This window comes from Pelophylax lessonae (genome assembly GCF_965119305.1).
Source record: "Pelophylax lessonae genome assembly, chromosome: 4".
NCBI lineage: Eukaryota > Metazoa > Chordata > Amphibia > Anura > Ranidae > Pelophylax > Pelophylax lessonae.
The window spans coordinates 568,918,380-568,934,737 of record NC_138771.1 but is presented as its reverse complement, the minus strand read 5'-3'; the positions used below and the strand labels follow the sequence as shown (position 1 = coordinate 568,934,737).

Here is a 16,358-nt window from a genome sequence, read left to right as displayed (position 1 = left end):
AGGGGGTACAGGTTCTGTTGAATTATCCTAATCAATAACTATGCAATACATATTGGCATCACCTCTGGACTACCTTTCAGATGCTACATCTAAGTAACCAGTTCTACTATGAGTGCATTTGTATCACAAGTTGCTAATGGATTCCTCTACTAAAATCCATGACATATAAGTGTCACTTTCATAGAGCAGTTTATGCGGACACAGTAGTGCCATGTCATTTGGTTACATAGAAGAAATCACGGATTATATAATATTTTTTTACTTTTCTTCAGGCTGTAATGATGGCGTGGCTCATTCCTGCTTGTCTTCTGGCACTGATTCCAGTCTTCTCCACCAGTCATGACTCCTGTATCCCTAAGCCGATCGTTGGTGAAGACGCTCAATTCTGCAGGTGTGTTTGTGTTTGGGGTCTGCTGTCATAGTATTTATTTCATGTACCTATATAGCGCCATCAATTTACACATCCGCTTTAAATATGTATTCTACATTCACACCAGTCCCTGTCCTCAAGGAGCTTACAATCTAAGGTCCCTAACTCACATTCATACATACACATATTAAGGCCAATTTACCTTCCAGTATGTCTTTGGAGTGTGGGAGGAAACCAGAGTACCCGGAGGAAACCCACGCCGGTACAGGAAGAACATGCAAACTCTGGACAGGAAGTGCCGTGTGATTGAGATTAGGTTTAGTGAATTATACCAATCAGAATTTAGCAGGCGTAATGTACTGTTTCGGCTGTCCGAAAAATAAAGAATTGATTAACCTCTTGCACCCCGCCCACCGCACATATACTGTGGCACTCTGCCGCTGCTGGGCAAAGTGAAGTATGCGTACGTCACTCGCTCAGCCGCCAGCGGCGCGCTCCCTCCCCTGCTTGTTCCCTGGGGAGCTAGTGCGAGTGACCGGCGGCTCCAATGTCCGCCAGCCACTCGCGATCTCCCGCAGCAGAGGGAGAAAGACAGGCGGCTGATGTAAACACAGCCGTCTGTCATTCTCCCTTAGATCATGACAGAGGCTAATGCCCCATACACACGTGCAGATTATCTGCAGACTTTTGTCTTCAGATTTACCTTTTCTATGTAGTGCAAGGGCCTTTCGGATTGCATACAAATTGAAAATGTTTAGGTTTGACCTCATATTATATGGTTTTGGTAAGTCTGCAGACAAAAGTCTTCAGATAATCTGCATGTGTGTACGGGGCATAAGCGATCCTGCTATGTAGGATCGTATGTCTCTGTGATGATCTAACCAGCCACGCCCCCTGACAGTTAGAATCCCGCCCCTAGGGTCACACTTAACCCCTTGATCACCAATAAAGTTAAGCCCTTTCCTGCTAGTGTCATTTTGACAGTAACAGTGCATATTTTTAGCACTGATTACGGTAGTAATGTCACTGGTACCCCCAAAAGTGTAAATAAAAAAGTCAGTCAAGGGTCCGATCTGAAAATCACAGATCGCCGCCATTACTAGTTAAAAAAAAAAAACAATAAAAATGACATAAATCTTTCCCATAGTTTGTAAACGCAATAACTTTTGCGCAAACCAATCAAAATATGTTTATTGCGATTTTTTTTTTTTTTTTATTTTTTTTTTTTACCAAAAATATGCAGCAGAAAACAAATTGGCCTAAAATGTAAAAAAATTTAGATTTTAAATTTTTTGAGAATATCATATAAAAAAAATTTGAAAAATATTGTTTTTTTTTTTCAAAATTGTCGATCCTTTTTTTAATTTTGTTTATAGTGCAAAAAATAAAAATCGCACAGTTGATCAAATCCCACCAAAAGAAAGCTCTGTTTGTGGGAAAAAAAAGGACGTCAATTTCGTTTGGGTACAGTGTCGCACGACCGTGCAATCGTCCGTTAAAATCACTCAGTGCCGAATCGCAAAATAGGGCCTGGTCATTGAGCAGCCAAATCTTCCGGGGCTAAAGTGGTTAAAGTTCTAGCCTTCCCCTCCTGTACTGAAACAATGTATTCTGATTTCTGTATGTGATAATTTTTCCTCCCTTCGCATCTGGTGAAACTTTGTCACTTGGACAGGAATCCATTGGAATTCTGTCTATCCAATTGCATGAAAACTCTGACAAGGATCCTTGTACATTTTATCTAAAACTAAAAAAAAAAATAGCTTGGACTGGACAAGCAGCTGTTTAAGGAATTCAACCATTCAACCAGGAGTATAAGGGGGATTAAAGAAGAACTGTAGGCAAACTTTTTATTTTTTGAGAGTATAGGAGGATTGTAACCCCAGTAACATTTATCTTTGCTATCTTTCTCCTATTGGGTACCTTCACTTCCTGTCCTATAGCCAAAACAGGAAGTTAGAGGAAATCCCTGCAAATAAGGGAATCTCTTGGGGACCCCATGTGACCAGACCCAGTGTCCCCATCTGGTACCTTTCTGGGGACAATCCAAATTTGGGATTTCATTTCACTTTTAATGATAATGGTAAACAGGAAAAATAGAGAGGGTGAATCTCCCTAATGGGGACACAGACCGCAATAAAAACTGACAGGTGTTCTAATCCCTCTCCACTCTATCCAATACTAAAACAAACATTTTGCCTTTAGTTATACTTTGTTTGATTTTGTGGTTAATGCGTTTTTGCTGATATTTAAAACTATTTGCAATATTTACTGCTTCTGTGCTCTGCCCTTATACATGTAGCTGCATGAACTCTGACCACATTGTATTCTATGTATGAAGTTTATGTAGTTGAAAATAACTTTTTCTAACTGCTATGTAAAAGTGGAAACGATGTGCAGCCTAATGCCCGGCCTTTCAGTACAGTAAAACCTTGGATTGCGAGTATAATTCGTTCCGGAAGCATGCTTGTAATCCAAAGCACTCTTATATCAATGCGAATTTCCCCATAAGGAATAATGGAAACTCAGATGATTCGTTCCACAACCATTTATTCATAAGTCCTTCAGTTTATAGTCCATATAAAAAAGATTATAGCATTGCGATGGGTTGTGTAACCATAAAATGTCCATCCACAAATAGCCGCTTCCACAAGGGGATTGGAAGCAAAATCCAGCAGGAGCTACAGGGTATCAAAGAGAAGAGAGGCGCCTCTAAGTGTAGCAATAAGGTTCCATTTAATGAAGGTTCAACATTTAGCAATTCACATGGTTGATGAATAAAACAGGCACATCTAAGTATGCAGGCATCCGGGGTAAAGCTGTCCACATAGACCATCTTCTGCACTGCTGGCTGCTAGTCTGTAATCCTGACCGGGAAGACCACCCTGCAGTAAAGTCATCTGAAAGCGAGGGACAGCATGGAAAGGATGACGTAGATGGCGGTGCGGAGGATGGTCTATGTGGACAGCTTTACCCCTGATGCCTGCATCCTTAGATGTGCCTGTTCCAATCATCAACCATGTGAGTTGCTAAATGTTGTACCTTCATTACATTTAACCATATTGCTACACTTAGAGGTGCCTCTCTTCTCTTTTATACTCAGCTGTGACTTTAGGCTACTTGTATATCAAGACATCGCTTGTATATCAAGTCAAAATGTATTGGAAAATTTTGCTTGTCTTGCAAAGCGCTCTTAAACCAAGTTACTCTCAAACCAAGGTTTTACTGTATAGGGGAACTGAACCTCATTAGACCATTTTGACAGATTCCATACTTTGCCATAAGCAGAGCTTTCACCTGTTTGATTTGTTTTCTCACCCCTTACAGTGAGGACCTTCAGGTTAAATACCCAGAAATTGGCGATGTTTCCTGCCTGCATATCCCCGCCTGCAATGGCTACATCCAAAAGCTGGTGAACTCCTGGGACATGCCAACGATTAAATACACCAAGGCCAAAGAGGTAAGGACATCCTCTTGATCTCATCGCTGAATAAAACCGAACATACTTGTGTGGAATAGTTCTGTAGATTATTTAGAAAATATCCTGTTTAAAGAGGAACTGCAGTCTGCTCACATAATTTGTAATAAAAACATATTTGCCATTCTGAAGCTTCCCTCCAATCGTTTTGCATATTATTTTATATATTCTGTACTTGCCAAATATGCTGAGGAAAATCTCCTTCCACTAAGTCTGGCTGCAGCCATTTCAACTGTGGGCATCTGAAGCTGCTGCCTGTTCACTTCCTGGATATGGATGGATATTAGTGATCGACCGATATTGTTTTTTTTTATTACTGATACCGATATTTTGCTCATCGCATATCAGTATCTGCCGATATTTTCAGACATGTAAAAAAAAAAAAACCCAATTTTTTTGAAAGTACTGTTGTGGAGGGATCTGGGGGGTCTAAAAGACCCCAAACCTCTCCTCTGCACTTAAAAGCATTTAAAACGCCAAGTTTGGCTGTTTTGAATGTTGTAATTTTTTTGAGTTTGGCGCCGAGTCCCCGGAAGTGATGTCATGACATCCAGGTTTTCACATGGAGACCCGATCGGAGCCGAATGCGGCTTTGATCGGGTCTTCTCTTTGGCGGCTGTGCAGGTAGGATGTCCAGGTCTCCCGGTGGGACGGGAGACCTGGACAAGCCGCGGAAGGCGGCGGGAGGGGACGTCCCCACCTGTTACTTGTAATGACAGCCGAGCGGCTTCTCAGCCACATCGGTTGTCATTACAAGACAGCCGACCATCGGCTATGGACGCCGGTACCGGGGTGATGCCTCTAGCTGCAGCCATCACTCCGGTACATGCACTTTCCCGAATTATCTGCAACATTGGTAACCTCTGAGGCCGATTCCGATATATATCGGGGAAAGTGCAGATCGGACCTCGATATTTTGGCTTTGCCGATAATCGGTCGATCCCTAATGGATATGTGTATGTATGGATGTATATACACACACACCCTCACACCACTGCTTATACTCATAGATCTCTGCAGTCTCCTGTTATGTCCACCCTCATCCATCTCTGCAGCTTGTTGATTCTCCTAGGACTTATCCCTCCCTCCCTTGCTGGAAAACTCTCATGAAAGTTAGAGAGAAAGCTCTGCATGATGTCATTAGCCTAGGCTTTTTACCAGACAAGAAAGAGGAAGTGGGCTGTAGAAGGTATTTACTGGCAGGAAAAAATGTTTTACTATCCAAAGTTAAAACAACAAGGGCAGAGGATTTAATAGATGGAAAGATGAAAAAATGACTGAAGGTCCGCTTTAAAGTGCTAGTAAAATCTGCTTTTAAATTTGTACCTACAGGAAAACCTATAATAGGGCTTACCTGTAGGTACAATGAATATCTCCTCGGGGGCAGCGAGCGGCTGCAGCACTGGGAACATGTTCCACCCTAAAACCAGGTGAAACGTAACATATCCCAAAAGTAAACTTATCCTTTTAAAGCTGTCAGATTATTGGCCTGTAGTCACTCTGGTTTTGGGCACAGTGCTGAGAATAGAGAGCAACTGAGCATGTGCAGAGCAGGGTGGGACAGTGCATTACTGGAATTGAAAGCATACAGGCACGTATTGGTAATATATTCTATAGCTATACCTGCAAAAGGGGCCAGCCTGAAGTGATCTTTCAGGACTTCCTTTTCTGGCTTGAGTTCCACTTTAAGTCAATAGTTTGTATATTGACTGTGAATAAGGTTAAAGTTTGGGATTTGCCCTGAACTCTAGTTGCTTGCATTTCATTAAATGGGCAAATTAAACGGCCTGTTAGCCCGCTGCATTGAGGCGGTGAGGGAAGTCATTCATTATTGGGGGTATTACTACCCCCACTACTAATGAATGCTTTCCCGCTCAGGGCTGTGGTCGCTGGGCCACTGGCACCTTAGTGACATTCAACTGGATTTGTTCTGAAACCGAAAAAGATACTCATCCAAGTATGTGTCACTGGTTGCTAAGTTCTACCCGTATACCATTACTTGGATAAATGAGAACCTTTGCTTACATAAGGTGGTAGTCGTAGGAGGAGTTTTGGCTTTAGGATAGTTATGATGGTCAGAGTATCACCAAGTATGATGGGTAATTAGACATTTCCCCACCTATGAGGGAGTGGCATAATGCCAGGACTTGCCACAATCTTCCTTCTGAATTGGTCAACACGTGTTAGTATTACATAAGCTTTGATTCTTTTCCCTTTTTTTATTTTTTCTACACAGATGAAAGGATGTGGGTATAAACCTGTTAATGAGACAACAATTTCTTGCAGCAACTAGAAGCATTCATTACCGGTCCTTTAGGTGTAAGTGATGGTTGAATTAATCACAATACCTGCTTTTTCGGGGCCATGTGTAGCCTATTTGTATGCATTTTACGAGAAACTGGTATAAAAGAAGAGGGAACTACAGATATGAAAAGACATGCACCATGACCTCCTCCTATTCTCATATATGGGATAAAGTAGGGGTAGGCAGCCCCAAAGAGGTGCTAATCTGCCTGCACAACATGGGAGAAGTCAAAGATCCCCGGGCACAGTGCCGCCCCATCACCAGTTTAAAACCTCTAAATGCCATACTACAGTTTCACAATCGCGTGCATTGCACGGCAATCATGGGTTTAAGTCAGGCGGTGGGAAGGCAACATATTGCCACTTCACCATCTGTCAAACACTCAGATCGCTTTTCACAGGAGCAGAAGTGCCAGCTGCATTTGTGAATGAGCCCTATAGTTGCATTCTGCAGAGGCACCCTTAGGACTCATTCACACATAAAGTTGGGGGGTGGTAAAACCCTGTGGTTGAGTTTACAGCCCTCAATCCCTACCCCGTTTAGCTGCTGAGGCAGCAGGCAAAGGTGTACACATGCTGTAGCAGGAATTAAACTCCCTGTTATATTTGGTGGGTGTTACCACCTGCCAATTGCGACCCATTCAAGAAAACAGGGCCACTCTGCAAGCGCCATGCAACTGCATGCTTCTTCAGAGTCCAATGGGTTAAAGCAGGTCGTAAGAAAGCAACACAGCGCTGCCTGCTTTAACTGGGGGGGGGGTTCTCCTAAACTGTAAATGAACCCTTACTGTTCTGAGCCCCCTATGAGGCTGCCTTCACCCTGATGTGCTGCTATTTACCTGGACCTGTGCAATGCATTTGCAAGGGGTTAGCTGTGCTTTGCCATAGACTGCTATTATATCCTGCAGGTGTGGTGCACTTTCTGAAAGCGCACATAAACTCCTTCATCCAGAAAGTGCAGAAAACCCGCAGGATATAATAGAAGTCTACGACTAATCGCTGCATATCTGCAGGTACACTGCACCGCATCCGGGATGTGGGTAAACCTCAGCACATCAGTATGTAAGCAGCCCTATATTATTATGCCCAGTGTATTGCTTCACACCGACCTGAAGATCCCTTCTTTCCTGCTGCTGGCACCACCCTGGAGACCGATAGCCGGGATAAGAGGTGAAGTGCAGTTGGTATCACTCCACATGGCACAGGACCGGCACTATAGAGGAGGCATCATCTTATGCAGCTCTTGCTCCCTACTACAGCTCCATCTTTACATGTAGTCCCTCTGCATTGCACACTGTTTGGTGCTCTGGGGTGGCGGGTCAGATAGCCCAGACCACAATCTACCAGTCACCTGATCTACAGGTTGCTGACCCCTGGGATAGAGGGTATTTTGAATGGGGTAATCTGTGCAGTACAGGTGATATGTCAGTATAATTGACATTTAGGGCTCGTTCACACGGGTGTAAATACAGATACATAAAGAATATAGCTTTTAACACCTGTGTACGCAGCAGATTAAAAGTCTATAGGGCCCATTAACACGGCTATGCCTGGCAGCATAAGATTGTACTATGTTCAGCAGCAAAAAAAATAAATAGACCAAAGCATCTGGGGTTATTACTATTGGATGTTATGCTGTCTTCCTGTAACGTTTGTGCTAACCGTTACATGCGCACAGTATGCACGGACCCTACGGGCCGTCATCTCAATAACAGTGTGTAGCCAGCGGCGCCTATGGCACTTATTACACACTATTGATGTTCACATTTCAACGGCGAATGAGTCATTCAAGCCATGGCAGTGCGTGCACCTTCTTCATTCAGAACCGGATGAGGTCATTCTGCACATGCACTGCCGCCGCATGAATAACTCATTCAGTGATGACATGTAAACATCAATGGTGTGTGATTAGCAGTGGTGATGCTGCTGGCTACAAATTTGTTGATATTGATATTGTAGTCCTGAGCTGCAGCAATGACCCCCCATTGTCAGTGTTTGTGTAAACCTTACATGATGAGTACAGCGTGCGGACAACTTTAACACCGGATCTAGCTGCCAGCGACATCATGTGTTCAAGTCATATGCCTGTCTGAGAGCCCTAAAGGTTCTTTTATTTCTGTGGCACATCAACATCTCTGCTGTTATGGGAATTTTGGAATTTGTTTGTGAGAACAAACTTGGCATGTGGACATTCTCTATGTGGTATTGATGGGGATAATTACAGCAGCACATGATTTCTTTCGATTTGATTTATACTTGCTATACACTGCTGCAAAAAGCGCATAAAGAAATGATTTGAATGGTTTTACACTACTTTTAGTGCCTGTTCACACCACAAAAATGTCCTCCAGATCCATTCCGGATGCGTTTCTGCATGTGCATTTTAACGCGTTTTTGATTTTGTGTTCTGGTGTGGTTGTTTTGTTTTTTTTTTTTTTTTTTTTCTATAATCTTTGAGACATTTTTACAATCCATTGAAAAACAACCAACAGACATTAAAACAAAAAAAACTACCTCATACAAATCCCCCAAGACAATCACCTGTTCATATTTATATAAAAAAAAAAAAAAACAATTATTGGAATTTTTCTTTTTCACTAAAAATATGTGGCATAATACACATTGGCCTAAATTCATGAAAAAAGAATTTGATTTTTTTTTTTTTACATTTTTTTTACTGGTAATGTTTTATAGCAAGCAGTAAGTAAAAAATTATTTATTATTTCTTTTTTTTTTTTTTATATAGCGCAAAACATAAAAACCACAGAGGTGTTCAATTACCACCAAAAGAAAGCTCTATCTGTGGGGGGGAAAAAGGACAAGCACAATTTTTTTATTTTTTTATTTTTTTTGGGTACAGTGTCCCATGACAGTTAAAGTAACGCAGTAATGTAATTGTCTGTTAAAGTAACGCAGTGCCGTATCGTAAAAAATGGCCTTGTCATTAACCGCTTGCCGACTGCGCACAGTATATTTACTGCGGCAGTCGGCCCCGGCCAGGCAGAGTGACGTAGGTCTACGTCGCTCGCCTGTCACTCCTTTTAGAGCCAATAGCGGGCGGGCGCGCGCCCGCCTCGGCTCGTTCACGGAGGAGTGCGGGAGTGTGACTGGCGGACCCGATGTCCGCCGGTCACACTACGATCGCCGCTACAGCGGGAGAAAGACAGAGCGGCTTGTGTAAACAAGCCACCTGTCAGTTCTCCCTGTGTAAAAGTGAAGATCAAACAGTTCTACTATGTAGAACTGTTGATCTTTGTTTTTACACTAGTAGACCTGTCCCTACACAGTTAGAAGCACGCCCCTAGGACACACTTAACCCCTCCCTGTCCAATACTGTTAACCCCTTTCCTGCCAGTGTCATTTTTGCAGTAACAGTGCATATATATAGCACTGATTACTGCAGTAATGTCACTGGTACCCCCAAAAGTGTCAAAAATGTCAGTCAAGGGTCCGATCTGTCCGCCGCAATGTCGCAGTACCGCAAAAAAAATCGCAGATCGCCGCCATTACTCGTTAAAAAAAAAAACACCAAAAATGACAAAAATCTTTCCCTTTGTTAGTAAACGCGATAACTTTTGCGCAAACCAATCAAAATACGCTTTTTGCGATTTTTTTTTTTTACCAAACATAGGTAGTGTAAAACAAATTGGCCGAAAATTTTAAAAAATTTAGATTTTTACATTTTTTTTTGGGGGAATTTCATATAAAAAAAAGTGAAAAATATTGTTGTTTTTGCAAAAATTACGCTCCTTTTTTTGTTTATAGCCCGTGATCAAAAAATCGCACAGGTGATCAAATACCACCAAAAGAAAGCTCTGTTTGTGGGAAAAAAAGGACGTGAAATTCGTTTAGGTACAGCGTCGCACGACCGCGCGATTGTCCGTTAAAGTCACGCAGTAAAAAAATCGCAAAATAACCCCTGGTCTTTTAGCAGGAAAATCCTCCGGTGGTAAAGTGGTTAAAGGGGTAAAACCTACCGGTCCAGAAGTGGTTAATAATGATGTGCAGAGAGCGAGGATGTGTAAAGTGCAGTAAACTATAGGAACCAATCGGATTCCATCTGTCTTCGGTTAGTTATTAGCAGTTGAAATAGAGAAACCCCGATCATCTCTATGCTATAGGTTACGGTATATTACACATTGCCCGATTGCCTTATGAAACCCAACAATGTTGTAAATTCTAGTAATATGAACTTCCTATTCTTGTCCACTAGATGGCAGGATTGTTGCATAATGTTGCACTACACTGGCTCATCAATGACTATTGTTTATATGTTCCAGTATATTTTGTGGCACTTTGAGTAAAGTGACAATTTAGAAGACCAGATATGTAACAGCAGCTGGTACCCCTATCTACATTTCTCTGCCTGGTAATGGTATGTGCTCACAGATATTTGCACAATGGAAATAATTGGTAGCACTTATGTATGTACGGGGTTAAATGCTATATGTGTATACAGTTTATGGGGTGAAAATGATGACCAGTTGTAAAAGTCAGATAATCACTATAAAGCGATTAAAGACCAGGAGGTGGAATTTTTCATCCCCTACCCCTTTTGGATTTGGTTCACTCTGCAGAGATTTAGCTCAGATGGAGAATACATATGGCAAGCCTCGGACAATCTAAAAGCATATTGGATAAAAAAATAAATAAAAAGTGTGACTATTCTTCAGCGAAGGATAGTGAGAGAAATCACTAAGCTGCTATTGCTGACCTCCTTCTGTTAAATGCTAGTTGTTTGACTCTTGCCTTGAGATAAAGCTTCACTTAGCCAAGAATACCCGATTCCGTGCAGTACAGTTCTACTTCAAGCATGGTTTTTAGCTGAATCTTAAATCTTCTTCTTTCTTTAGTTAAGGGAATAATTATGTTCAGAAAGGCTGGGAGAGCAACAAACTTTGTGAGAGGTTTTGACCCGCACTCGACAAAATTTTTTTTTTTTTCATCCCTTTTAGAGATATTTCCCATCAGTTCCTGTTAGGACAAGAAGTGAGGGAAACTCTCCAAGTGGGGATAAAGACAACAATACAAAATCGACATTCTAGCCCTCTTTAACCACTTGCCGACCGCTCACTGAGCTGGTACTGCGGCAAAGTGGCTCATTATCGTCAGGCGACGTAGACCTACGTCACCAGACTCTCCCCTCTCTCGGCGGCGCGCGCGTGCCGCCGGAGGCTCGCTCCCGCTGTATTCAGTCACAGCGGGAGTCGGGCCAGAGGAGGAGAGGCGGTGATCACCGCTCTTCCCTGATCATCGGGGATCGAGTGTGGAAATCCGCCCGCTTGTGTAAACAGAGCGGGCGGATCTCCTAAGTGACAGGCAGTCACAGATTACACAATTCAGCATAGCTGAACCTGCGATCTGTGTCTGTGTCACACAACCCCCTCCCCCCACACACGTCAGTAAGCATGAGGCATACATTTAACCCCTTGATCACCAATAAAGTTAACCCCTTCCCTGCCAGTGTCTTTATTACAGTAACAGTGCATATATATAGCACTGATTGCTGTAGTAATGTCACTGGTACCCCCCAAAAGTGTCAAAAATGTCAAAGGTCCGATCTGTCCGCCGCAATGTCGCAGTCCCGCAAAAAAAAGCGCACATTTTTTTTTTTTTTTTTTTTAACCAAAAATATGTAGCAGAAAACAAATTGGCCTGAAATGTTAAACTTTGATTTTTAATTTTTTTTTTTTTTTTGGCAATGTTCTATATTGGAATTAAAAAAAATATTGTTTTTTTTCAAAATTGTCGCTCTTTTGTTAAAAAATTAAAAATCGCACAGGTGATCAAATTCCCCACAAATAGAGCTTTCTTTTGGTGGTATTTGGTTACAGCGTCGCACGACCACGCAATTGTCTGTTAAAGTAACGCAGTGCCGAATCGCAAAATATAGCCTGGTCGGGAATGGGGTAAAAGCGGTTAAAAATACGCTCATTGAGAATTTTTAGTCAAAGACGTATAGCTAAATACATTTTGGCCTAAATATATGACAAAAATTGAATATATTGGATATTTTTTAACTGTCAAAGTAGAAAATGTCAATTTTTTTCACAAAATTTTCACATTTTTTTTATTAATATCACAAAAAATGAAAAGCGCAGAGGTGATCAAATACCACCAAAAGGAAGCTCTGTTTGTGGGGGGAAAAAAGGACGTAAATTTAGTTTGGGTACGACGTTGCATGACCGCGCAATTGTCAGTTAAATTCCTGCAGTGCCAAGTTGCAAAACGTGGCCTGGACGTAAAGCAGGAAAATCCTCCGGTGGTAAAGTGGTTAAAAAAAAAAGAAAAGGGGGGGGGGTCCTCTAGGGGTTCTTTGAGCATTTTCTGCCTTTCAGATATTATGTAACTACTGACACCACTTAATAATTATCTTTTTACCTATCTGTAATGGGGCCCTTCTCCCACTGATCACCAGTGTTAGGGGGCCCTTCTCTACAGTGCTTACTCCAACTAATTGTTCTATAGAGTGGGTGCTAAATGCGCAAAGTACGCCACCATTTCTTAGTCTCTTATTTTTGTATATAATGTAAGATCACTATCATTATGGTGGAGAGTAACAGCCGGCAAACACCAATATAGCAAAACCCAAGCTAATGTAGTGTATGAAAGAAATGATGTGTGAAGTGTTGCCCTGTAGGACTAATAATGTGCAAATACCAATAAATGGGCATTTAATGTGGAACAATAGTGAAAATTAAAATCCATTTCAGTGCGCAGTAAGCTGAGCAGCCTGTGGATACAAAGGTGTCATTTACACTGAGGATTCACATATTTTGTGTTTGAAGTCACTTTTTGATTGCACTTAAGATTCATTATTCAAGTTTCAAATCACCTTATGATTGCACAGCGGTTTTTTGTATTACCAGTCCTAATTTACGTTTAATATTCATTTATGTTTGACAAATGAAGGACCCGTTTTTATATACGACCATTTTGCATGTCAGTTGTTTTTATACCTGATTGAATTTATTTCATTCATTTATTTAATATTCATTCGAGCCACACAATTGATTTTCACCATTACTCACGCTTTAGCTATTGGCGATTGGATTTTTATTTTCACCATTGTTCCACATTAAATGCCCATTTATTGTTATTTGCACATTATATACCCATTTATTGTTATTTGCACACTATATGCCCATTTATTGTTATTTGCACATTATATGCCCATTTATTGTTGTTTGCACATTAGAAGTCCTGCAGCGCAACACTTCACATATAATTTCTTTTCATTATTTATTTTTGTATTCCAACTTCCTGTAAATGCTAATGAGTCATGAGCTGTAGATCTAGTAATTATAAGCAGCGTTTCCCTGAGACCTGAAGGTTATTTCCAAGGGTTCATCTGGTAAAAGGTTGAGGGAGGCTGTTCTAGCCCTTCCCTCTTTTTAAAAAAAGAGAAGCTTTGGCTGGATCTGGCCTTTAAAGTTATCCTAAGGTCACGTAATAGGAAAGACTATGTAATCCCTGGAGGATCGCTGTGCATTGAACAGCTCACTACCATGTTTCCCCCCGAAAATAAGATCTAGCCTGAAAATAAGACCGACTGTTATTTTCGGGGAGGGCTGCAATATAAGCCATACACCGAAAATAAGCCCTAGTTTAGTGTTTCTAAAATCCTAGAATGCACTTTATTAGTGTTTTTCTATAATGTCCATTGTGTGTTTCTGTAATAGAACAGTGTAAAATATCCTTCAGTACAGCGCCGCTCGGCGCTCAGCTTATCTCCCGCTCTTCCAAAGAGAAAAAGTGACCGCACTCAGAATTGAATGAACTTGAAGTGTTTATTCCCATTCATAAAAGACAACGGTGCATCGAACAGACATGGACACGGTTGACGCGTTTCACGACTCTGTGGGTCGCTTACTCATAACCCATGAGGGTTATGAGTAAGCGACCCACAGTCGTGAAACGCGTCAACTGTGTCCATGTCTGTTCGATGCACCGTTGTCTTTTATGAATGGGAATAAGCACTTCAAGTTCATTCACCTCTGAGTGCGGTCACTTTTTCTCTTTGGAAGCTTGATTACTGGATGGCGGATCCGACCAGCACCTAGGCATTTGTGCCTCACCTGAGCGGCTTTTCCTGTGCTGATCTCCCGCTCTGCTGTTCTTCTCCTTACATAGCTGTCAGCAGGATCTCAGCTCCTCCCCTCTGCAGTGTTCAGAGCGGGTCACAGAAACGCAGAGTATTAGATTCGAATTGTGTAAAATACCTTTTGTTACATCGCTGCTCGGTGCTTCTGTGACCCCCAGCTGTCAGTGGGGGAGAAGGACAGCAGTGGGAAATCAGCGGAGCGTCGCTGTAACGAAGGTATTTCACACAATTCGAATCTAATATTTGGCGTTTCTGTGACCCACTGTGAACACTGCAGAGGGGAGGGGCTGAGATCCCCCCCCCCCCCCCCCGCTGACAGCTATGAGAGGAGAAGGACAGCAGAGTGGGAGATCAGCTACCGAAGGTATTTCACACTATTCTATTTCACACATTTCTATTACAGAAACACACACTGGACATTATATAAAACTCTAATAAAGTGAATTCTAGGATTTTAGAAACCCTAAACTAGGTTCACACAGGGGAATCCTAACCGGCAGGGAGGGAGAGGGGGAGAAAAAACAGCACATTATAGATAAGACCTACCCCGAAAATAAGCCCTACTGTGTCTTTTGGCGCCAAAATTAATATAAGACCAGGGCTTATTTTCGGGGGAAACACGGTAACAGTATCTCTGTGTACAGTGGGAATAGAGAAATGTCATCAGCACACCAAGGATTCCTCAGAAGGGTCCAAAGCTTTATTCACATGGTCACGCAGTACACATACGGCCGTTTGATTTTTCTGTGGTTTCCAGCCGGTGGTCATTGCAGCACCCAACATTATCATAGCCATTCTTATGCACACAGGGCGTTAGAAAAAACAAGCTGCAAAGCCACTACCAACGCCAGGAAAAAGAAGCTGTAAAAACGTGCTTTTAGTAGCTTTTTCCATTGGCGTTAATGCACGTTTAGTTGCGTTCGCTTTTAACAGCATTTTCTGCCTCCTATTTAAAAATCAATGGTTGCCTATGAGTGTTGTCTTTGATTCCACTTTTAGCCCATTGATTTGAATAGAAATCGCATCCAAGTCAGATCATGATGATCCGACTTGTGGTGCGACTTGTGATCTGAAGATCTTGAAAGGGAACCCCACGCCAAAATGAAGAAAAAAAAAGTGTTGGGTCGCCCCCCAAGACCATACCAGAACCTTTGGTCTGGTATGGATTTTGAGGGAATCCCCACACCAAAAAAAAAATGGCGTGGGATCCCCCCCCCCCCCCAAAATCCATACCAGACCCTTATTATGCAGCACAGACGGTCAGGAAAGTGAAGGGGAAAGAGCGAGCCCCCCCTCCTGTACCATACCAGGCTACTGTAATGTTCCGGTACCTTTGGTACCCTAAATTACACTTTCCACAAGTGTATGCGCCCTACCATTTACTTTTGGAAAGGTGCACATACACCTTTAAGACTGGAGCTGTCATCACTCAGCGCCGGACTAGATGGCTATTTAAGGCGTCGGCTCTCACTCACATGTGTTCGTTCAAACACCCTTATCTGGATGCTAACCTTGCTTGAAGCTTCCATGCTTGCAAGCTTACTTCGCTGACGGAACCTCGCTGCGCTGATCCCTGTATCCCGCTACTGGATCATCCGCCTCTCCTGAACCACCCTTCGGCTGGATCGCTAATAGTGCTAAGTACCCCGCAGGGGAATTCTCTATAAACTTATACTAAGCTTACACTATCTAGCTCTGCATAGTAGAGACTGTTTATCATATCTGCATAAACTAGATTGCTAGCTCTTGAGACTACTGCTACTTTTCTGCACTGGGTTGATCTCTTTTGTATGTCCACCTGCTATTCTATCATCTGCTATCATACAACATTGTTAAACCTTCCTGCATCCATCTGCTACTGTCTCACCTTCAAGTGTCTATCACCTACCACCTCCACTCAACCTATCCCTCAAACCTTCATCATTGTGTTACCACATATATAAAGTCACTCTAGGAACCAGCTTGCTAATTGTGTGTATTTACTGGCTGAAATAAGACCTTCCACACATGATGAGTCATTGAGGTTGGGAATGGTATCTCAGCATATCTCTTACATGACAACTGACGTGGAACTATTTCTGCAGCTGAAAATCCACACCATA

At 42.2% G+C, this 16,358-nt stretch overlaps 1 protein-coding gene across 1 annotated transcript in view; it reads left to right on the top strand.

Annotated features, from left to right (window-relative positions):
- Positions 1-268: 268 nt before the first annotated feature.
- PEBP4 (phosphatidylethanolamine binding protein 4) overlaps positions 269-16,358 on the top strand; it is a 135,962-nt gene continuing 119,872 nt past the window's right edge. The window contains exons 1-2 of the mRNA XM_082254565.1: positions 269-391; positions 3,698-3,830. Of these exons, the coding sequence (XP_082110691.1) occupies positions 279-391; positions 3,698-3,830 (246 nt within the window). The 5' untranslated portion in view covers positions 269-278. The remainder of the gene's footprint in view (positions 392-3,697; positions 3,831-16,358) is intronic.